At 40.7% G+C, this 25058-nt stretch overlaps 1 protein-coding gene across 1 annotated transcript in view; it reads right to left on the bottom strand.

Annotated features, from left to right (window-relative positions):
- Window positions 1–354: 354 nt before the first annotated feature.
- Window positions 355–25058, bottom strand: part of mtor (mechanistic target of rapamycin kinase) — a 74001-nt gene continuing 49297 nt past the window's right edge. The window contains exons 31-58 of the mRNA XM_079467425.1: window positions 22932–23032; window positions 22210–22325; window positions 20546–20623; window positions 20217–20324; window positions 18425–18550; window positions 16922–17053; window positions 15268–15383; window positions 12694–12811; window positions 11640–11837; window positions 11102–11202; window positions 10802–10898; window positions 10597–10695; window positions 9255–9377; window positions 8971–9153; window positions 8695–8829; window positions 7923–8097; window positions 4758–4893; window positions 4307–4454; window positions 4084–4206; window positions 3754–3836; window positions 3596–3668; window positions 3445–3519; window positions 3210–3345; window positions 2826–2891; window positions 1736–1816; window positions 1528–1608; window positions 1282–1387; window positions 355–1020 (exon numbers count right to left, since the gene is read on the bottom strand). Of these exons, the coding sequence (XP_079323551.1) occupies window positions 1005–1020; window positions 1282–1387; window positions 1528–1608; window positions 1736–1816; window positions 2826–2891; window positions 3210–3345; window positions 3445–3519; window positions 3596–3668; window positions 3754–3836; window positions 4084–4206; window positions 4307–4454; window positions 4758–4893; window positions 7923–8097; window positions 8695–8829; window positions 8971–9153; window positions 9255–9377; window positions 10597–10695; window positions 10802–10898; window positions 11102–11202; window positions 11640–11837; window positions 12694–12811; window positions 15268–15383; window positions 16922–17053; window positions 18425–18550; window positions 20217–20324; window positions 20546–20623; window positions 22210–22325; window positions 22932–23032 (3130 nt within the window). The 3' untranslated portion in view covers window positions 355–1004. The remainder of the gene's footprint in view (window positions 1021–1281; window positions 1388–1527; window positions 1609–1735; window positions 1817–2825; window positions 2892–3209; window positions 3346–3444; window positions 3520–3595; window positions 3669–3753; window positions 3837–4083; window positions 4207–4306; window positions 4455–4757; window positions 4894–7922; window positions 8098–8694; window positions 8830–8970; window positions 9154–9254; window positions 9378–10596; window positions 10696–10801; window positions 10899–11101; window positions 11203–11639; window positions 11838–12693; window positions 12812–15267; window positions 15384–16921; window positions 17054–18424; window positions 18551–20216; window positions 20325–20545; window positions 20624–22209; window positions 22326–22931; window positions 23033–25058) is intronic.

Genomic DNA, 25058 nt, shown 5'->3' with positions numbered 1-25058 from the left:
AAACATTGTTTTTAGATGTAAAAAGGCTATATTACTGGAAGGATATTTTAATATACACTTAACCAAAAGCTTTTGTACAATAATTTCTCAAAAATGTAAAAAAATATTGTATTTTGACGAAGTGCCATTTCTTGGAGATGGAGATGTGTTCAAAATCGAATCTGCTATGACTGGTGACAAGATAGCAAGCATTGTGTACTATACTGAGGAGACACCAAGCATAATAAAAATGCATTGTCATAATTATTATTTTTTTGGGATATGCTTTTTGTTGTCCTTATGTTGTTCCAATTGCTTCCATTGTTTACCCCATCTGTAAATCGCTATGTATAAAAGCATCTGCTAAATGTAAATGATAATTAATATTCATGATCTTTATTCATTCATAAATCTCTATTCACTTGGCATAGAAAGAAAGATAAACCTTAACCGTTCAAAGTACATTAAATGTCCAATCAGCATGAACTCTGTCAAAACACACACGCACGCAAACACAAACATTTACTTTGCCGTCTTTCCTAATTCCAGATAATATTTTTATTTGATGTAGTTCCTGGCAATTGGTACATATCTTATGTTATCACAAGCAGGGTGATTGTTATTTCATTCATGGTGAACTTACATAAATAAGCGATGTGACTTGGGTGAGTGTTGACAAAATGTGTGTCTATAGTATACATATATTATATTATGCTGATATTTATAATATAAATATATTTGTATTTTTTTACCCAGACCTTTAGAGAAAATCATCCAGTTGTCACAAGCAAGAAAGCTAAATGAGCAATCGGTTTAAGGAACAGGGTGAAATGAACTGAACAGACACATCTCAACATCTGAAAAATTTACTAGCAAAGAAATGCTCAAGTTTTTCAGATTTTTCCATTGACGTCATTTTAAGATACCAAACATCAGACATCCTTGAAAATTGTGCAGGTTTATCAAAAACGTCATAAAACAAATAAACTACCAAAGACGAGAAAGAATTGCAGGAACAATCATCTTCACCAAAAGGGGCACCTGCAAAGAAACAGAGAACATTCACATCAAATACCACTGTAGACATGAAAAATGACACATCTCAACTGGTGCATTATATGAAGGATTTATACTCTATAGATCATATTTAGCCTTGTAGATTCCTCTCAGTCCTCTAGAGGGTAGTGTCGCTGTTCTTGTCATGTATATTATGTTGTGCATTATTTTAAACTATCATTTATATCATTATATTTTTAATAAGAGAGAAATATTTGTCATGATTTATTCGTGTTTTTTACGTACCATCCGATGTAACACTGGCACAGGTTTTCATGTGAAGTAGCTTGTTTGATTAACAGCTCCACTTGAGTCGGGACGTCTAGAGTCTCGTCATGGGAAAAGTCACGTCCTAAACGGAGTAAATCAAACATGTACACATTTATGTCCACCAGCAGGTGATGCTAATAATGATGGTTGTTGACTAGCATTGACTTCTCAAGGGTTTATGTACGTTTATTTCTCTGTGGTGTGAGAACGAGTTCTGCTTACCAGTCAGTTTGTCCCGTACCCTGTTGATAATCTGGATGGCTTTCTTGTTTAAAGCTTCAGGTTGTACGAGTCCATCTCCAACTAAAGAAACGAAACATTTTGACATTTTTCTCAGTGTTGGAACAACAAAACATGAAATTATAGAAGGGTTTACATTTCTTAAACGTGTATTTGTATGTGGTTCAGACTTTATTAGGCAGAGACTCACTGAATGAGTGGATGGATTCAGGCACGGTGGTCCCAGGCTTTTTGTGAGTGGTCTCTCCCAGGTCAATTCCCTCCATGACTTCTAGATTACACATAACAAAAACCTTTCTATCATATAAGTCACCTGATGCAGTGGGCATGCATTTGAACACACACATGTTTGCTCTGCGGCCAATACTGTAGTGTGTAGCAAATCATGACTGTGATGTTAACTAAACTAAGCTGTGGCCTAATGGTTAGAGTGTTGGGCTTGTGATCAGAAGGTTGCTAGTTCTAATCTCAGTGCCAGCAGGTCATGACTGAAGGGCCCTTGAGCAAGGCACCTTACCCCTGATTGCTCTGCAGTAATGTGCCACTGTATAAAACTACTTGTAAGTCGCTTTGGATAAAAGTAAATAAAAATAAATAAAAAAAAATAAATGTAAATAAATGTAAACTGTACATTTAATTTATCCATAACAAAATGTTATTTTTGTCAATATACAGGCCTATTGTAAAATGTAGTAGTTGTAACGTTTAAGGATAACTGTCACATCATTTCACGCAGTTAAATGTATTATGATTTTATTATGTTAATTGTCACCTCAAAACAATAAAACGGAGCCACTATGAGCGGACGGACCAATTTAACAAAGTCTTTAGTTCTTTTCTGGACCTTGACAACAACTGACACCATGATGTCTATGAGGAGACCTGGAAATCTTTCGGACGCACCTAAATATCTTCATTTGTGTTCCGAAGATGCCTGAAGTTCTCTAAACATGTTTAACATCATGTGGGCGAGTTAAAAATCACACAAAGTCGGACACTGATTTGGAAATATTTTATCTTACTTATTTCGCAAAGAATGCGAAGATTATTACGTTTCAGGACATTTATAGCTATTCTCCATTACAATTGGATGACAAAGGACACTGTGATTACCAAACAGCGGAAGGCAAAAATAGGATTTTTTAGGGCCCGTCCGTTACGCCACTGGAGATACACTTTTGTGTTTCAATAGTACACAGGTCAACTTGAACAAAAAAACAGGGACTGTCAACTATCAGTCTTTACACTGGACGTTACAATGGGGACAAAATCAAACTCACCAACTGACTGTCCTGCTGTGTAGGAGTCTGTTCTGGTCCGGGAACGCTTGTTTCCTTTAGTGATGGCTGTGGAACAGAAACATCGGCTGGTTTGATGCTCTAAACATCTGAGGCTAAATAGTTTAAAACTATATTATCTATATAAACGTATAAACACTATATCACATTTAAACTATAGATAGTCCTAAATATTATTACAAATACAAATTAAGGAATAAGTTGCTTTAGCAGCAAACTGAGGTTGAGTCATTAACATCACTGAAAATAATATAACCACAAAACCATAAAATGAACATAAATATAAAAAATATACAAAATATGAATAGAACTGGATAACAAAATTCAATACAATTGCATTGAAGGAAATAAATGTCACGTTCTTACTGTCCATGAGTCTCCAGTTGAGTAATGGGTCATAGACGAAGGCTTCCAACACGGCCATCACACTGTCTCTGTGTTCCCTCAGGACCTCCATCACTGTGTGACACGTGATCCGGTAGTTACCGTCCAATCCCGTCACCTGAAAAACAAAGTGAGATGAAACAAAAAAGCACACAGGAGAGACGAAATAAAGACTGGCGTTTTCTTCTCAAATAAAAGGGTCGACGGAGACTCTTACTTCCATAGCGTTGGTTAACATGCGAGTTAATCTGAACGGGATCTTCTCTGGGAATTTCTCTCTGGTCATCGCAACCTCAAAAATAAAACACCACTGTTGTCATGAACGGCCTCTAGATCTCAAAGCAGCTGCACTTGTATGTAAGAATTACCTCAAAACAGTCCCCAAAATCAATGTGGAGGATCTTTCCACTGAGTCTGTCCAACATTAGATTAGAAGGATGTCTGCGATGACAAGGTGGTTTATAAGCTTCCATAGAATAAGTGCAGAAATAAAGCAATGATTTCACTGTTCCTGATTGGTTCGTACCTGTCGCCAAGCCCTAAGATATAGCCAACCATAGACATGACAGCCAATGAGCGCGTGTAGTTCGTCCTCCTGTCAAACCAAACCTGTAAAGAAAGCAAGCTGAGTAAGAACAGCATTCTATCACTTACTTCTCAATTCTGTTTTATACATTAAAATGAGGACAAAATGCAACATTTTCTCCTTATATTTGCCCTCAACGTTAACAGACATACTCTTAAAATAGGCTTTACTTCCTTCAAGTCAACTATTTTTTTTCTGTTATTTATTATACAATTTTATTATCATTTTGACTGATCAGTGTGTGACATCGCTGAAATGATGAGCGCTCACCTCTGAACTGGGACTCTTTAGCCAGAGCAGTTTGGCCAGGTCGTCCCCTGCTGTGTTATTCACCGCATGCTCAAACACCTCCACCTTCTCCATCAGAGTCAAGTGATCGTAGTCAGGAGCCATCTAACACAGAGGAGCAAACACCTACAGTCAGCGAGTCATTCCAAACAACCAAACCGCCCGTGTTAAAGGGACGGGTAGAGTTAGCTGCGACACTGGTTACCCTGAGCATGATGCGATGCTCAATGTTGAGCAGGATCTTCTTCTTCTCTCTGTAATCTCGAATGAGAGCGTGCAGTGTGTCACAGTGAGGAACCCAGCCGATCAGACCCGAGTTAGTGGAGAGAGGGATCACTGCGTATCGCTGAATACTGTCAACAGCAAAACCACAAACCCTCAGCCACACAAAGACTCAAATGTTTAGGATTACGGTTTTATTTGCCAACGTTGTTGTCCATCGAACATCCATGTCATCAAAACTGCAATTTGAATCTTTTCCGTTTCCCTTTTTTCTGACCACCAAGCCCTGATCATGGGATGTTATACTTGTGACTATGATCTAAACCTCGAATCCAAAATAGTGTTCAAAGGGTTTGAATGACTCATTTCAAATGAGAAATGCATGATGTTCGTGAAGGATTTAGTCTTTTAAAGCATGAATATAAAGGTCTTGCCTCAAATTCTTGCGTAAGGAGGCCGGGTCATTGGCCAGCAGGGTGTTTACCAAGCCGAAAAGCTGCATGACCCTCTCGTCCTGCCGTAGATCCTCATGACCCTTCAGGAGGAACATGAACTCGTCACCGTTGCTGCCTGCAGAGGGCAGAAGAGAACAAAAAAACAGCGCGGGGCACGTCAGTCGCGGTCATTTCATGATAAATGCATCATCAACTGTATTCGTCAAGCCTTCCGAGAAAAGATAAGCAGCAGTCGAAACTTAATCCAATATTTATCCTTAACAGCCTTTTAACTTCCTTGTCAGGAAAAGGTGTGAGCTGGGTGTTGCTATGCGGTTGCTATGGTGCTACCTGGCATTGTTAAGTGTTTGGCCTCTACTCTTAGGTATCTGTTTTAAGTACGTTTTTGTTTTATTGTCCATCATACAAAAAACTGTGTGCACCAGTGCAACTGGTTAAAAAAATACCATCAGAATGTATGGCTACTCAACACAACTCACATCCAGCCATTCTTTGGGAAAGTGTCATGTGACGTACTGTGTATGAAAACAAAGTTCTGATGATTTACACGTAATTGTTTGGCTCGTGTTTCAGGAATCGGGTCCAGGACGAGTTATGTGCCGGAGTCTAATGCTTTGTTTGCTGGAAACGTCACGTCAGAGCGATAGTTACAGCGGTGGTTGTCTTACGAGTACCGTCTGAAGCCAGACAGCTTTACTGCAGAATATATTAAACGTTCAAATTAAAAGCATCAGGTAGAGTTCACTGTAATGCATATTAAAACGTCTGCCATAAAGGCAGCCACCCCAAGAGATTACAGAGAAAATATTCATGACATTGGGCTACTGTAAAGTATATGAACTCTATAAAGGCACAGACACTTCTTGTCATTAGTAGTTGTGTGTCTCTGTGGACAGAAGCACAATGAGTCTGTTCACAAGCACTGCTGAATGTTCTAACAGCACTGTGATGTCATGGAGACCAACAGATGGAGAAAGCTATGAAAGAAGAGAACGTATGATGAGGTTAACAGACTGACATAAGCCTGAATCATACTATAATTCACATGGATAACTGTGTTTGTGCACCATTCCCTTACGCTCTTTATTAACACACTCCAATTCTAAAGCACTCCAAAACATTAGCTGGTGCTCAGCCACTATTTTAATCAATGTGTGAGCGTTTTAAAATAGCATCAAACCCATCTCTGTTTTCTTGTTAATAGAGCTCCGGCAGTCACGTGACCTTTTCTGTTTACACCGCCATACTGGCAGGCAAGGACAGACGGGAGTGGATATGAAACGAATGGCGCCAGCATGAGTTTCAAGGCAGCAGAGTTCACTGCGCACTTTAATTCAAAAGACCTGTGCATAGCGAAACTTATTAAACATAACAGATCCCTATAATTCCCCGAGATGCTTTTAACTAGTATCAATAAAGAAACGGATCACTTTCATGACCTACAGGATCCTAATTACTACAACTATCTCAACAACTTTTCATCGTCCTACTCCGGAGACTCTTTAAAAGCCTGAGTGGTAAAAACGGACGTGAATTTTGTAATGGACAATCAACTTTGGAGTCTGCCGGCTTTAACCCGCTTTGTTGTTATTGGAAGGATAAGTCAACTGTGTTGTTAGCTAGCGTAATTGAGCCTAGCTGTCCTTGTTTGTAGGGAGCAGCATATCACCGATCTAGCAGGTTAACATTCCCAAAAAACTAAATGACCTTGACATGATGGGTTTGTGTTAGGAGCCCGCTGGGATTGCACAGCTGGACGAGGCGAGTGCTGCTCTCATGTGTCATGATTAGGATTTGGCAGCATAATGACAGAGAGGAAGAGATAGCGGTGACATGTGTTAGTTAGCACGTTTTATTGCAGTTAACCATTTAATGAGATGAAATGAGAATGGACCTCACACTGACACAGACGGCACACCCACAAATGCTACCCAAAGGAACCTTTAAAAGCAGTAAGCTTCAAGTCTCAAGTGTCATGAACTGCGATCATGTTATATGTTGGTCCGATGTCATGTCCTGTCTAAATGTGGGTGGGTCTTGGCTTGAATAAGCAGCCATGTGGACCTGAGCACATGGCGCTCAGTGGAATTCAAGGGGCATATTTATTGTAATGTGTACAGGACTTCCTTTCTATGGACACAAAACCAGTGAGACATTTACTCATTTGGCAGACACTTTTATCCAATTAAATAAAAATGCCAGTCACATAAGCGTTTTTGATTATTTTTATAAAACCTTCATGGCCACCATACATATTTTCTTCTATGAATATATGTAAGAGAAGAAATGAACAGAACAGAATTCCAGCGTTATGGATGAGACATTTTAAGTTATGAATGTGACATAAAATCTGATCCAATATACTGAACCATTTGTTTATATTTGACTAAACCCTTGTTGATACAAGTTTAAACATCAGAAGAATATAAGTCTATAAACAAATTTTCAAAAAAAAGTGTTATGGTTGTAGCTTTCCTGTAGCTCATTTGTAAGAGCATTGCGTCAACAACGCAAGGTTGTGTGTTGGATCCCAGGGGATTGCAGATACCTGTATAAATGTATAGGATTATGCAATGTAAGTCGCTTTGGATAAAAGAGTCTGCCAAATGCATAAATGTAAATGTATCAAAAAAGGACAGATAGATAAGACTGATAGATGCAGCGTTCCCAGCACTAAAAGATGCCGGACATAAACCGCACGCTTGAAACGGAGTCATATGTCTTTGTTATGTTGGCAATCGGTGTGTACGTGCATAAGATACACAACACAAGCTTATAGTGATTCAACAGTTATGCAGGGACAATGCGATGATGTATTGTGTGCTCGTGCTGCAGTTCCGTCCACTGCCCCCCTCCAGGGGCTCGCCTGTAATCCTACAGCTGTATTCATCTTTTATAAATGTGATCAAACTTAAGACTCTTCGAAGATACGGAGCATGCAGTACTACTCTACAGGTACTCAAGAGAAATATGAGATTGGCGGAAACTGCGTGTTACATCCGCTTTAATATCTGTGCTGTTAGTATAGTAAAATCTTAAATTGTTTTATGGTAAGATTGACATGTGCTGTATTCTTTCAAAAGATATATAACAGTGCCCCCTACTGTACTTGTCATACAGGACAAAGCAGAATTTGGATCTTACCCATGATGGTGAGTTTGCGTGGCCGCTGTTTGGAGGTGATGACCTGCAGCGAGGGAGCGATGGATTGGATGCGTATGATTGGTTGGTTAGGGTCGTACGTGCCGGGCACAGCCAGCTCCAGGTCGCGACACATTAGCAGTTTAGGTGATACATACTGAAGTTCCAATGAAGTGAGCTGTGGACGGACGAACACACGTGTGAAGGCATGTATAAAGGGTCCGGTACATGCAAGAGCTGTCGTGGAAATTCAAGTGAAAATCCAAATAACTGTCAAAACTATCATAAAAACCTAAAGGGTCCTAAAAGGCTTTATTCTCTTCATTCTCTTAATGTACTTTTAACATTAGAGCGCAATGAGGGTATTCCCTCAAGGGTATGTAGAGAAACAAACTGCCTAAAAATGAGATATTTAAGGGATGAACTGGAAGTGTTCAGAAACACCAAGCAAAAGTTTGGACATACATCCCATGAGCATGGGTCGGTGACAACAATAATAATAATAATGAACAATAATAATCGTTAGAAATGAATTATTGTCATTTTCTGAATTCATGCCCTTCCAAACTGGTGGTTTATATGTCAACTCAGTAAAAATGATCCTTGAGAAGCAGTCAAAAGAATAACAGTCCTCATCTGCAGCTGCAGGCTCATGAAGGAGAAACTCTATTCATTATGAAAACAACGTTAACATTTACGACATGATTTATAACGTCGGATTTGGCTGCTGTATATGATCCAATATGAGCATTAAAGTAAAACGGTGCTGGCAGACCTGCGGCAGCTGTTTGGAGATCCTGCGAAACACGTGGTAGTACAGATCCCAGGCTTGCGTCAGGTCCTTCACGTTCCCCGATCGCATGTATTTCCTGCACCAGTCCTGAGCCTCCATCAGGTCTCGACCGTAAGCCTGTAACCACAGAGAAACGCAATGAGGCTTACCCAAGAACAAATGGCACGTGTTGCATTTTCTGATGAAGTGTCACGTGTGCGTCATCGGCTGAACTACTTAGAAATAACCTCACAGCCATCAGAGCAGCTTCTTGTGTACCTGATTGAAGGAGGTTTCTTTCAGAGTTTGCGGCCCTCTCTCCATCATGGCGTGAAGAGGCTCCAGGACGGCAAACATCCCTTTGACGTTCCTCTCGCCGAAGTACAGCCGCGACGCCTCCTCCAGGCCCTCGTGCCACATTTCATGCCACAGAATGGCCACCCGGATGAGCTCCTCACTCACCTGATGACAGACACAATCACAAAAACTGCGTCCAGGACCCGTACAACTAAACATCTCAGACTCAGACGCTGTTTGAAATGTTTAGTTGCGTATTCTCCTACCATAATGGCCTGCTGGACCAGCGTGTTGCAGTGCTCACACATGTTCTTCAGGATCTTGTTGGCTGCGTTGTGGCGTGCAGTGGTTGTGGATTTGGAGGCCACGGTTAGAGGATAAATCAAAGCCTGTGAGAGATGACACAGAGCCCATGAGAACCACAGCAAAGCGCCCACTGACGTGAGTTTATACACTGTTGGTCAAAACTTTTTTAAGTATAACAGTACAAAAAAACAACAAGCAATGAGGAGACAGTTTACACATACTTTTTATTTCAATCTTTTATTTTGTGTGCGTGTTGTATAGTTGTGCTCAGGGTGTAAACTGAAGTTAAGTCGAAGTCTTGGCAACGCATGAGCAAAGCTTATTTTGACAATCAAAATATTTCCAAAAAAGCAACAATAAATATCAATAGATGAGTCTTTATGCTTTATTTTTAAACGCATTTTTAATATTTGAAATAAAACTCACATTATCTCATATGCTGTAGGTTTCTAATAAAGAATTCTAATAAAAATCAATATATTGTAACAGTAATACTACTACTACTACTAATAATAAGATATTTACATATATATTTAATTATGCAATAAACAAGACTGTCAAACGATTAATCGATTACATAATATATGTCGGTATACTCTGCATATTCATTTTGTATTTATAAACACATACTCATACATGTATACATTTTTAGGAAATATGACCATGTATTTATTTATATTTACCAATAATTTAAATGATAGATAAATGTTTATTCATTATTAGTGTGATCAATACATTGTTTTATTTATGTTTTTATAAAGGCAAAATTGATATGCACATTACACAGACATATTACGAAAACACAAACTTATTCTGGATGCGATTAATCGTTAGACAGCCATGATAATAATAATAATATTACTATTATCATTATTTATTTAGTAATCACCTTTGACCACTACTGTGGTCTATTATCCTAAATAAACAACTGACTTGTTGTCTTGAGACTTCCCTTAGCTCAGTGGTAAGAGCATTGTGTTAACAGCACAAGGTTGTGGGTTTGATCCCAGGGGATTGCAGATACCTATGTATTAATGTATGGGGTAATGCAATGTAAATCGCTTTGGAAAAACGTTCTGCCAAATGCCTAAATGTAAATAACACTGGTGAGACCATTTCAATTCAAGTCTGTGTCTGTTGAATTAGATTTTCTCAGGCTGTAACCTTGGCTGGTCGGTTATCTTACTTTTTCAATTTTTCCACCTTGACAGAATATTGGAACATAAAAAAGAATCTGATCTTGATACAATCACATGCCGGGCCTGACTGCAGTGTTAACGTAAAGAGTGATTTGACTCTTACCTGGGGATGGTAGCGGCCGATGTCCGTGAGCAGCTGGTGAATAAGACGTCCCACAAGTGCCCGTGGGGTATCGATCCGAGCTATCAGTTGAGGAATCACCTGGTTTACAAGACAAACATTATTGATACTCCAACACATTTCATTTCTGTCTATTCCAAAACCCTGTGAAATGAACACAGAGATGATTTTACAGAGATGCTCTTACCTGTAACCAGGTGTCTATCTGGATAGTTTTAATGCCCTCAACTAGACCTTCATTCACCTCAGGCCAGTGGCCGTAGTCAAACCATAAAGTCAGGACTCTGAAGGGAAAGGCCACAGTGATTCGTCATAGTTAAATGCACATTGCAAGCCTTGTATTTGGCCCACACAAGCTCCAAAGGTAAACCACAGTATAAACACTCAATGTAGTAACACAAGGGGGCAGCGTGAGCATCTCTATACAGACTCACAAACATTCACTACTCAATGTTATTGTTGTCTAGACTATGGAGTGCCCACTTACCTCAGTGTGTCTTGTAAGTTATTTCCACGGGACAGGGAGATGGATCGGAAAAATCCCTGCACGGCAGGAACCGTGTAGAGAAGGAGAGTCTTGGACAAATCCTGCAAAAACAGAAAACCACTGAAGTGAAGGCCAAACATTACATGGCTGTGTTGACGTAAATATCATTAATTTCACATCAAAATGCTGTAAATAGATGTCTTTTTTCTTTGCCTTCGCTTTGTGTGTGAACATTAAACTTGAAAATCTTGGGGATGAATATCAATGCATTTGCTGTTTGTGTACCCGAATTGCCAAGAAGACTTTTAATCTAGTTCTATTCATACGGCTGTGATAAACACACTCAAAAATAAAACACACCAGTGCCGTTTAACCCTCGAACCATTTTAGACTTGTTTACTTGTTTTGGACTTGTTTACTTGTTTGAGAAAATTGTTTTGAAGTTGTTTGGAAATTGGGTAATGGCAAATGCTGGTGAAAGCCTTGCACACAAGCTTCTAATAAGGCTTGTGTCGTCTGGCTATGGTTTGTTGTGTACCTCATTGACTTTCTTCTGTCCGGGTGAAGGTACAGGACTGTGCTCCCTGCTCTCTGCCTCGCTGTCGCTGTTACTGGCCTCGCTGTTAGCGCTCGCGCCGCTGGCGTGCCGTAGCTTCTTCTTATCATCGCGGCCCTGATTCTGGTGCTTGTAGTGAAGTACGGCCTCAAAGTTCATGACTGCCCAAGCGTGCCACGCCTGCAGGGAAGTACACATTACATTCAGTTAGTAGCGTAAACGAGCGCAGTCACCTGCAAAAACACAGTCACATGGTAAAACCAAAGACAGCTGGAGCTCCGATGTATCACCGCGTGACCATGACTAACATAAACATTTGTCAATAGGCCCTCCGGTTGAATGCATCAGACTGAAAGATCCCAGAGAACAGAACAATTCCCGTAAAATGATCAGCGGGTACAAAGGAGAATCTCAGGAACGCTACCAACAACATATTACTGCAGTTCAGCCGAAAATCACAAGAATAAAATCAAACATTTCAGTTTTAAATTGTGACATTCATTATTATTCAACTCCCCAAATAATCATAATGCAAAATCACTAGAATCACAAATAAAGATGATGTGAAAATAAATCTTTATATATTGTTTATTTATTGTAGCATTTTCAGAAAAACAATTGTACCGATAGCCGATTATTCAGAGCTATCTGCCCATACTGATAGTTCGGTGGTTATATCAAATCAAATTAACTAAAACAAAAACTAAATTTTTACTTCTATTTCTATCAAACTGGTGATGTTTTTTTACATTTTCTATATTCAGAGCACACATGTACTAAATTTTCCATTCAACGTTTGATTGACAGGATAATTATGAGCTGAAAATTGCTTTTATTGATCGATACCGATGATTTGCCGATATATCGGCACATCTCTAGTAATAAGTAATATTTTAACTTGGCATTTTAAGGAACATCATTGTCAAGAAAGCAAGCAAACTATAACATGCATTATGCCACATATGTAAGCAATAGAAAAGCACGTTTGATCGTCTAAGACTTGATCCTGCTGTAGTTTTAAAGTGTTGTGAGGTACCTTGTACCAGTTGCGGTCATGCTCTGTTGAGTGGCTGTAATACTGGAGCACTTTGGGGATGGTACTCTCATTGATACCCTGAAGACTGAGCTGCCATTCTCCCAGCTTCAGAAAACACCTGCACAAAGGACAAACATCACTGAGAAGCATAAATTAAAACCATAGTCCTCACCACAGTCAGACTCGTCTAAACAACCTGAAAGGCAACAAACACAGCCTGTTACTCAGTCTCTCGTCTTTGTTCCACTCAAGTCTCAGGCTTGTGATGACACATTTATTCATCTATATGTGAGCCATCATTCAAACACTGGCCGTTCTTTGACCTGGACCGATCATACTGGACAGACCACTGGTCCTCAACGCCAGAAAACCAACTCGCTCAAGTTATTTGCTCGACCACGTGTAGTTTTTCACTGCAAAGAGCTCCAAATATCACAGTACCATGAGGTAGGGAAGGGTAGAGTAGAGTAATGGATGTTTCAGATAGCTGAAAGTGCTCGGAAACGCTGAAAAGAAGGATTCATAGCTGTAATTTGTCACGGTTAGAGTTCATTAGAGAAGCAGTGAAGTATAAACTCCTCCAGGTTCGGAGCAAAATGCATCACTGCTCTGACAACCGTTCTCGCTTTCGATCTTCCTCACAGCGTCAATTTCACAGTTGCTGGCAGCGGTGCGAGGGGAGCCGTTTGCTTCGCTTTGGGCCAGACGTTTGAGGAATAGCTCGTCTCGGAGGACCGAGAAGATCTCACTCGAATCAGCTGGACACAACACAACCCCTGCCGTTCACAGACCGGTTACATGCGTTTCCATGGACACAACAGAATAACACAGAATAACATACGACTGCAGACACGGACTGGCAGGTCTTATCATGATTTCTCGTGAACGACCCTCCACTGGAAAGTGCTATGAGAGGACAACGGTGAATTCCCCAGATGACGTGGTGGAGGAAAACAGATGTGCATCCTCCCCAACACTCATTACTGTCGCCGTTCCTTCAGAGGAAATTATGTGGGTGCACCTGGGGAGAGGGAGGGGCCAACACTGATTGGACAGTTGCTTTCCCAATTTCTCTTCCATAAATGGTGGAAAACACCTCGTGCCAACCTCGACGTCCGATCTGAACCAGTAATGTTAAACGAGCAACGCAAAAACTTGAGCTTGTTGCACTTATTGGAAAGACATGTTCCGTGTCTCCTCCAATGTCTTTCATCTCAATTGATCTCGTGGATCACTTCAACAAATCCCACTTGTTTCCATTAAAGGTCTTGGAAAAAGACCAGGAGAGAATTATCTCCGAGCCAAACGCAATGCCTTGTGGAGCAGATGAAGAAGTGATTTAGTGATAAGGTGCTGACTCTCTCTGAGGGGTCACAGAGGAGAGGAAAATGTCTGGAAAATCATCATGTGACTCCATCATAACACAAAAGATCTGCTGAACAGCCCTCGGGACATGCTCGGGAGCTGGCGTACGTGCTACCAACACACATCATGTCCTAGAAGAGCAGATGGGTCTGGAAGAATTTGCGAGCAAAACAGTTCTTACAAGGTTTTAGAAAACAAACAACATGCAGTTTGAATACATGTGCATAAACACAAGGACACTGGAAGTGGCCAAATGGTCAAATCTCCCCTGCTTACACTGTATTACTCAACCCAGAACTAAGATGTCGTCACGTTTACGCTTCTTCGTTAAAGGACATAACGTATTTACGAAACATGCTCTGTAGAGCCCTTTGTCCGTTTAGGGCTACTGTAGAAACAACGTGGCGAATTCCATGTAAGGGGTCCCGTGGTGTATGTAGACAGAAAAAGCTAATTCAAGATTCTAAAAACATATGAAGACTTACGCTGCGTCTGAAATCACATACTGTGACAGTAAGTACCTACCTATCGGCCGTTAAAACAATACGTTCTATATAGTATAAATGGGAGCATACCTGTCAAGTATCCCGTTTTGGCCGGGAAAGTCCTGTATTTTACCTTGCTATCCCGCTATCATCCCCTTTAAATATTTTCTCATATTTCTCCCGTCTCAATGTTGACAGGTATGAATGGGAGTAGTATGAATACATTTGGGACATACTGCGTCCGCCATGTTTTACTGTCCTGTGAACCGTATGCTCTTTGACCTATGACATATTAACAACAACCCACATCTGAGCGTTGATAAAAACACAATTTAGTCACGAGAAATGAATGTATTGGCACTTTCATTAAAAACTGACGTCCGCCTTAAAGTTTTCCGCCATATTTATTTGATTTACTTTTGAAATTTGACCGTTGCTCAGCTCCCGTGGCATCATGGGATAGAGAAGTGTCCATCCGATCCACACTCATGAAGTACACGACCATCCGGGTATTTCCTCGCCTACTGTGTTTAGCATACTGTGGTTTCGGACATACTATTCATGATTTTGAATTATCATTTTTTGCCCACTATATAGTATGGAAGTATCCCATTTCGGACGCAGTGATTGTTAGTGTATTTCTGTCAATAGATCTCCATAAAATGACACATTGGACCTTTAAGTCACAAATTGGTTGGTGTGTGTTTGCGTGTGCGATACTGACCGTGCCATGAGTTTATGAAGCTCTTGTTTGTGTTGTTGGTCTTCAGCAGCGATGGCGTGCTGCGCTTGCTGTTGCATCCCCTGAACAAAGTGCTGCATGTGCTGGAATGCATCAATCTAGAAAAGAGGAAATAAAAAGTATATTATACACAAACACAACACAAAACGTGTAGAATGAAGGCTCATCTCAGTAATTGATAAGATGATGACGCTTTGTTTTGAATCCACTGCTATTATTGCCCGAAGCTTTATGGAACTGAATGAGATTTTACAAAGCCCATTACCTACAACCAGAGTCTGTCACGAAGCTTAAATATACAGTATAACCAAATAAAGCCCCATTGCACAAGTCTGAGCATTTTGAGTTGGGTCATCTGCGGTCAACAACCATTCACATTTGAGAACCGCACAGGTGTGCAGGGTTAAGCAACTGTGAACAGAAGTCACATGGGAAAGCATGCGTTACAAAACTGACCACAGCACAAGATGTGTCAGAAATTCCATGTGTTGTATTTTCATCTGTTTGAGGAATAAAGCAGTGAAGCTGATGCCAGGAATGTCAACACAACGCTGTGCTGTGGATCAGGAGCAGCTCTCGAGTTTTGCCTGACACTTACTTAATCTCTCGCAAACACAACACTTCTTTAATGAACCGCTGACGTGATGTTACCGCCCTTTCAAAAACGCTGAACTTCTACATTTGAATCATTTCACTTAAATTCCCCGAACTTATTGTTAAAGTTTGATTTTCATTCATTCTGTGATATACTGCCTCTAACATCTCAAGCAAACAAAAAGTGTGTTGCATGTAAATCTTTCATAAAAACAGGCAGTAAACATGATGAACTTGTTGGAAAGCTGCGGGTATTTCTTGCACATCCTTCTTGTTGGCAGCATGAGCTTTGGTTAATGTTTGTCAAATGTAATGTTCTCCTGGTGGTAAGGCACAGGCTTTATCTGTGTAATGCTTTGCTTTACAATACACTGTTTGCTCTGTCAAGCAATGTGCGAGTTCACATTCTGCTGTAAATGACTAGACAAAACTGAGAAATGTTCATTTACATCGTACAGGTACCCCGCAACTTCACGCAAAGCATCACGGGGCGCAGGAAAAAGTTGGATATAACGAATTTCTACTTGGCCGTGTGTCAGCTGCCCTTATGCAACAGGTGACAGCGGTTCACGGCACGTGTGGAGAGAAACAAAGAGGGCCAGTAATGGGAATAGGGAAAGCCAGATGTAAAGCAGAGGGATCTTTCCATCTTAAAAAAAGTAATGTTTCAAGTAAGGGAGTCTGTCTACTCTTGGGTTTGTATGGGTCGGCACGTGGATCGCTGCTGGCAGAGCGCGAGTTCTCCCAAAATTCAATACTGTTCTTTTCAGTTGAGCGTCCCTCTTCTGACACACTAAACGGAGGATGTAAATCTCATGATTCTGCCTTAACCTCGGAAACACATATTACCTTTCAGAATAACACATTCGCTTACATAACATGAACACAGTTTTAAACCAAATAAAATCGTATTCTTTTTGATTCACAACCGAGAGAACTGTGATACATTAATTCATCCTTTGAGCTGGAAATGTCAAACACGTAAAGTTAAGCAGTATTCCATGTTTCCAACAGAGATAGCTGTGAGGGACATTGGGTTTACCTTGCGAGTGCTCTTCCACATGTACTTCATATAAGCGTAGGTGACGTGAGGGTGAGCGGTGGGCAGAGGATGGTCCAGCTGTTTGGACGGATCCACACCCAGCAGAAGAACCAGAGTCTTATGAGCCAGAGCCTGAGGATCACACACAGATTAAAGATCAGCATCATTTTGTGTAGGATTTCAGACAACACGAGCAATGTGTAAAGAGGAATCTGAGATGGGCAATTCTCACATAACTATTGAAACATTTTCTTGAGAAACATCGACATTTTCTTGAGAAAATATGTGAATGTTCAATTCTACTCAAAATGCAAAAAATATGAATGTATCATAAAAATGAATGAATTATTTTTACATTAAGATTGATTTGAGTTTGTAGAAACGCATTTGCCAGCACTGGGTTAGCAGATTTCTTAATAAAAACCTATTTGAACATTTACAACTTTCTATTAAGATGTACTTCATTAATGTCTCATTATGTGTGATGAACACATGCTTACGCATCATCACGGCTTCTGTATTTGTAGAAAAACATGCTATGCTATTGACATTTTCAGATGGTTACGAGCATTAATTTTTTAAGGTCTTGCTTTGATAAATTGTCCAAAAACATATAAAATTGTCAGACAAAGTTTAGACTGAATGCCTTTAAACATCTTTTATCTAAAACAACTTGTTAAACATATCGGAAAGCGGGCTTTCGTGAGTATCCCCCAGGAGACCACAGTCAACACACTGACGTCTTACCCTCGACCCTGAGACCTGAAGCTCTCCGGGTCACAAAGAGCCGTCTGTTAGATATCTAGCACTTTGTAAATAAACAGTTGAATTGCCAGTAAAATAAGCCTCTCTAGGCAAGGCAGTCCCCAGTCCTGAGCTGTGAGCCCATAGGAAGCCCACAGGAACACAGCTTTCGTTAGCCATCTTTCATCCCATAATACACCGCTTTCTTTCAGTGGCTTCCTGTGATTGACACAGCAGGTCAAAGGTCATAATGTTACTTTACAAGCTCATGTATTTAAAAGCAAGAGGTCAGCGTTTGACTAGCTAAATGTTGAAAGTTATTGGGTCAAAAAGCCTCCATCAAAAAATGTATCTGATTTGTTCGTTGGGTTTATATGGGCGTCACAGATCAGGACTGGGGACTGCCTCGCCTTAAGACGAAATCAACCAATCACACGAAAGGACGTTACATGACAAACTGTGCACCTACGAGCGAAGATGTTATTTGCGACACTAGAGATGCTAACAGTATCTCCGGGGTTTTACGGACTTCCACAACAAAGTTAATTTTGCAGAAACAATTCAGGGCCAACGTGGTTCAGAGTAAACACGGATCCTGTCAGGTTCCAAACACCGTGTCACATTCTGGAAGTTATTTACACCTTGCGCAACGAAGATTTTTTTCTCAAGCGGTCTCTGATGTTGGTGGGGTGGCTACACAGGAGGTTACGACGTGTTACACAATGAGTTGAAAGTAAATCCCAGAGGAGTGCATCTTACCAGTCGTCCGCTCTTCCCGCAGAGGCTGGCATACTTCAGCCACGTCCTCATGTCTTCATGTGGACTGATGACCAGAGAGCGCACCATCAGGATCCTCTGCCAGTCCTCCACGATCCGCTGGCAGCCCTGGAAACACACAACAGAAAAGGGTGTTGAAAACAAACATCCGGACATGTAGAGCCAGCCAGACTGATGTCGGGGTACGCTTGTTCTGGCCAAGAACTGTAACTCTAGATGGGAAGGGGTTGTGTAAGGTTACCAGTTCACCTCTCTTACTAACAGAAAAGAGCCTGGTGTCCTAGACTAATGAACCTCTGGCCAACATGTTTTCCATCAACAAAACATCAGCTCTGGTCTTCAGCCATTCTGCATCTCACTCCCACACCTTCCTTTATGAATGGAAAAGTCTGCAGGTCGGGAGCATTAGTGCACACTATTATCGGTTTGATTTGTCCCAGCGGCATAAGTCACGCGAGCCGACGCGGAAAGTCAAAGCAGCCCGCTGAGCTGATGTCAAGGCGAACAGAAACTGTTTTCACACATGACGTCAGTCAGGACAGGACGGGATGTTGATGTAGGACGACACCGGTGAGGATAGCCAGCAGATGGAAGGTCAAACAGCCCTCTGACCACACCACCAGCAGTTTTCAGTTGTATTATTTCCGCACATTAGTGCCTCATATTTAAAAGGTATTTTGGATGAAACGCTAGTTTGACTTGACAAGTCTCAAGATTTTTTACTGTAACAGTAAAAATAGTGTGCTGATGTCTGTTGGGAGTTATTGATGGAAAGGAATGTTGTGCTTTTACCGGCAGGTGAGATGGAAACCTGGAAGCAGATATTGAACAGTCAGTTCCCGTCATCCTTGTTTTCCGCACGCGTATGTTTTGTTATTAGTTCCATATTTCGCATTTTCGATTTCAACAGAGTAAGATGTGTCAATAATCGAGGATGAAAAAAGCCAATCACATTGAGAGATGAGTAAAGTGATTACACAGGAGGTCAAATGAGGTCTGCTGTGTGTCCCATCAGGCAATATTATGCATATTTGTGAATTATGATGATGTGCAAAACCATATACAAATCATTTGATCATACATTCAGAGGTATGTTTTTGTTCCACATATATAGTGTATATTAAAAGCACATACTGCTTTTCATTGCTTTCACGTGCCTCTCAAATAAAAGGACATTAAAACACTCAGATATTGTTCTGTACCAGATTTTTAAGCTGTAAATGCTTTTCCCAGCTATTCTTCGCATTCACAATCTGAATAATGATCCTTCAACTGTGGAGTTTTATACGTATGAACATGTGGTAGCTATTATAATGTTTCAATGGGAAAAAATAACAATTTCTTTTTTTCTCCCTTGATTTCTTTTGCGTCTCTCTGTATTTTCGGCTCTGTACATTTGCATCATCAAATTGAAGTACTATTGTGACCACTGAGCACATTCACAAACACTTGAAACGTTCACCTTTAGCTGATATTTTATAATGTCGTAACACATTTTAAAACACAGACTGAAATCATATCGGTCTGATTTCGACTTTATCCAGCGTGTTCACATGTGAACTGAGCTACAGCTTTGTGAACTGTGTCACTGAAGAGACAAATGAGAGCTCAAATAAACTGCACAGGCAAACACCTGACAAACCATAAAAACGTGCTGCTTGTTTAGGATTTTACAGTCAGGCTGTCTCTTTTGGCAAAAGTGTAAATATCATTTCTAAATCACCGTCAAATTTTGTCCCATGGATTTATATACATTTTGTAGATAGCGGTTTACCTGCAACCTCTCCCACCATGTTTCCCTGATGATGTCCCGGCGCTCGGGAACCAGTTTATACTGGATCACTTCCTCTAGCTCAGACAGCATCTGACACGACACCATGGCCTGACACATAAAGAGAAAACACAAAGATCTCGAACACTAATTCTAAAGAAAAAGCTTTATTTACATGTGCATTTGATTCACATTATATGAAACGGACGTCCAGTACATTCATAAAAAAAGACATTTATGTGCCAGAGGATGTGTGTTTTAGTCGATGACATCTCTATCATCTATGTTTGTGTACTGATCGCAGATGAAATGACACCTCTGTGTGTTCTTACCCCGTACGCTCTGCTGTAACTCTCTCCAGCCATAGCGGTGAGTTCAGCGTCCAGCAGATCTCTGGCCTTATCAATGCACTGAAATCACAAGAAACGTTACTCCACTGAGACCACAAAGCCATGTTCTGACTGCTTTTAGCAGGTTGCTATGAAGTTGCTAGGGTGTTGTCGGGTGGCTCACCCCTTCATTATTCGATTCTATGTGTAACTTGCGTTCCTCCAATGTAAGACGTGAAAGAAAAACATCTTCAAATGCATAACCATGAATGTAAGCAATAGAAAAGACTGATGCTTGGCCCAGCAAACAAACTAACTATTGCTGTTCCTTGTCCCTCACACACACGCCGCAAGGAGCCAGCCAGTCTTCACACCTTCAGCTACCGTGAGGGCTAAATTATCACATACGACACACACAGCGGGAGTCTTATGAACAAACACAGACAACCATTACGTAACCACGAAAAAATCTATTTCAACTTACGTAACGCTAAACAGATGTAACGGACTTACAGAGTAGACAATAACAGTGTGTTAGCACAGTCTAACTGGGCAGTTTCCAAAATGACGAGCCAGCGAGAGAGAGAGAGACAGAAAGTAATAGTTACCCGTCTCCATGCTTTCTATGACTGGATGGCAGCAGGCCGCCCGCGAGTGTGAGCGTGTCAGAAGAAGGGCTGTATTGTGTGAGCTCTGGCTGTCTTCTGAAGACAGGTTTATGATAAGTCCCACTGACATGTTATTTTAATTACCTGCTATAAAAGCACCAGACAGATGACCCTCGCGCAACCATTATCAAACTTTTCCCATTCGCTTTTGCTCGGACACATTTTGTATGTTTTTACGCAAAAATATCCAATAAACATCAAAACTGGCAGGCTTGACGGGGTGCTGGTGTCAGGATACGGAAGACAGGGCGGTCATAAAGGCAGTCTACACGCAGGGCACGTAAACCTGCTGCTTGTTTCATAACAACCGCTTGGCTAAACTTATGTGTCAATCCAAACCAGATCCCATTAAAACAACAAAGACGCTGGAAACATGCGCTTCTACGGTCATACTACAACACCTACGTTTATGTGTAGTAATACTGGAAAGTAATCGATCTGCAATAACACAACAGTGATACCCGTCTCGGCTCACTACACTTAGCAGATGATATCGTGAGTTAATGTTTCATCAGAAGACGCGTTTTTAACAAACCCTTCAGAATGACTCCATCTGGATCCCATTCTGTGAATCTTTTCTTTCCAGCGCAGGACTGAAGTGATGCCGAGACGTGCACAGAGAAGACGATACAAACGGGTCTTTGTCACCACATCCGGCACAAGTGGGATGTTACTGTAAATGACAGACGTGTATCGGGTCTCATTGCGAGTGCGACCAGTGTTTTCTACACGTGTGCTCTCACACACGTACGCAGGGAAAAGAACCTCGATTATTATTGTGCGTGCAAACAGCAGGCTAGCCTTGAAGCGATATTACGTAACATCTGTGAGACAACGCAGCACGTCAACCGTTGTGTTCGTCATCTCTGACTCAAACCCTTTTTTCCTCAAACATCTCTGTTCGGGCTCGACCGTCTCATTCCACGGTTTGTACATTTGTACATGTTGAATAACAAGATCATCCGGCTCATTTAATAATGCCTATTCGTTGTGTCATACCTGTTGAGCCAATGAGAAGAGGTCCTGGTGTAAAGCCAGCACAGCACGGTAGAACGCTCCGTCGTGAGTGTCACGCGGGATCATGCAGGTGTATTCCTCCATACTGTCCCAGTGCCCTGACAAACACACACGGAAACACAACAAAGTCACATTTATGCATGAAAATGATATTTGTTGTTTTATTATTTAAGTGCTTTTGAGTAAAGATGCCACGCACTGCCTCCGCAAATGCACACAAACAGAATAACATTTTCAAGATATTCTGTTTTGGTTCTTTCAAAGAAAGAAAGCCATAAGTGTTTCTTCTCGGTTGAACTATCCCTTTAAGGTAAGACATATGGATAGAATAGTCTTCTTTGAAAGAAACATAAACATATGTGTCAGTGTCAGGCTAATGTCTATTATTCTTATTGATAACGGAGGTGCCATTCAGCGTATTTTATAATCAGACCGGATCCTTGAGTATCCATAAGAACCTATAGAACAAGTACTTTAATGTGATCATGCGATTACGTTTAAATAAACAGAAGTTACACAAAGGCTGAAATTTCAGCGGTGTAGTGGACTGCCAAAACTAACACAATTGAGACAAAATTGTCCGTTGGAATGAAAACCAGCAGATAAACTTACTTTGTGAATTCCTCAACTTTGACCTAGTTTTGCTACAGTCCCTAACAAGTTTCTTTCCGTGTCTGAGTATGTGAGCGTTGTGTTCCCCTCACCAAGTCCCCATGCGGCAGCCGCTGCCATGCGTGCCATCTTGGCTTTAGTCTCCTCACTGACAAGAGTCCACTCCTCACAGCACTGCTGGTGCAGCTGACCCCTGACACACAGACAGACAAAACAAACCATTCTTATTCTGGGTATGAAGTATATTCTCATTTACACAGGCAAGTGTCAAAGGATCAGCCACAGTTCACTTTATTCATGGTTTAGGGATTGAACCGAACGTAATGCAAAATACATAGACGCTATTCTGAATGTCTTCCAAAGAGACACAGTCAAAAGATTCATTTAGTTTAGTTTAAGTTTACCTAACATTTTGTTTCAGCTATTCCTCATTTTCTTTATATATAATAGATTCTTTATGTAAATATTGTTTTTATATTTCAATACACATACATATTATAATAGTTTATCTAACCATAATAACCGTGACTCTTTATTTAGTGAGAAACAAATGTACTCTGGTGTCCCTGTGCTATCCTCAAGAATGAAATGAAATCTTGGTCCTGAACGATTATTTCTGGGAAAGCATCCGCGTTCCCTTTCACACTCCATAAAGAGCAAGAGCGATGAAGGAAAGTGAAAGGTCAGTTACTCCTGAGCGAGCTTCTGTCCGTAACACACCATGCACTTTTCACTCGGCCTGTGATAAACTGCAAAGGAGTCATGACATCATATCACATGTAGTATCGTCCCGCCGTTGGAACAAACAGGCCCTCAGAGACTTACAGTGCACCATCTGACATACACACACAGACAAGCCGAGCGTGGGGGTTGTGACGAAAGAGGCCCCGAGATGAACCTGGCGAGACCATGCAGATGGTTTAAAGAGGACGTGGGGGGGAGAGCTTTACCAGCCGTCTGGAGAACACATTACTTATGGGGCCTTGCAAAATACAAGGTTCCAAGCTGCAGTCGGCCCGTAACACAAAGACGCACATTAACAGCGAGACAGGAAAAAGGTATCCACTACCTTAACACGGGAACAGTCGATCACTCACTGCAATGGAATGTCTAGTGGATATTTCACCCCCCAAACAAAAACACTGCAGAAGTTGGATGAGGTAGGCCGGTGTGCGGTGTCAACACTAATGCTTGAGTTATGCACACGTACACATTGATTCTACATACATGCATCATCACACGTTCATTTATGGGTCGTTGTGTAATGCATATCGTGGAATGTAATCGCAGCGATATGAGCGGCTTTAGGTACCCCTCAAGTGCTTAATATACAATTACAGCAAAGTGTATCTGTTTGAGCTCAAATACTCATGGAGGTTAAGATTTATCTTAGTTCATGTTCATTTCAGCATTTCCTAACATGTTTCTAAAAGTCGATCATCATGAACTAATATGAACAAATGATTTTATATTAACTAACATTAAAGTCCCCCGAACTGAAATTTGCGATCGCTTTTACTTTTGTATTTCTATGCCTTTCCGAGTGAAATGGAATTTCACAAATTTTAACAGGAGAATGACGCATTGATAAACTATTTACAATAAACGCTGCAATATCTCATGAAAAAAATAGGCAGTGTCATTTTTTATTTCACTGGGACTTTAACAAAGATTAATAAATGCTGACAAACTAGGTTTACTTCTTGAAAAGTGTTACCAATAGTAAACAGCAATTCCCTTTCTCCCTTGGAGTACATTCGGAAAATATTGCAATACTTTCTGTCGCAGCAAATAAAACAGGGTGTCTGACATATTTGACATAACCCATTAAAAGACCAGCCGCTTTCAAGTTTGTACTGATATATGCACAAAAGTTGCTGAAAAACAGTTTATATTTCCTCTTTGAATAAAATGATTTTTCCTCTAACAGTTTACCACATCTGGCAAGTAACAGGATCTGTTTTGTAAGTTCATACCCTGTGAATCTCAGTGGCACTGCTGGTGCCATGTTCTACCAGTCAAGCAAACCTAAACAAACACACCTGAAGCATCTAATAAAGGGCTTCAGGCATATATGTGTATTTGTCAAGGCTAGAAACTCAACTCTGAAGTTTTTTCGGGGATTGTTCTTATATTGACTTTGGAAAGCAACCTTGGGTTTTGGAAAGGCGCTATATAAATACAAATTATTATTATTATTATGATCATTTATGGAATAA

Source organism: Barbatula barbatula (genome assembly GCF_947034865.1).
Source record: "Barbatula barbatula genome assembly, chromosome: 11".
NCBI classification, from domain to species: domain Eukaryota; kingdom Metazoa; phylum Chordata; class Actinopteri; order Cypriniformes; family Nemacheilidae; genus Barbatula; species Barbatula barbatula.
Note: the sequence above shows the minus strand (reverse complement) of the source record. Positions and strands in the feature narration are given on the sequence as shown.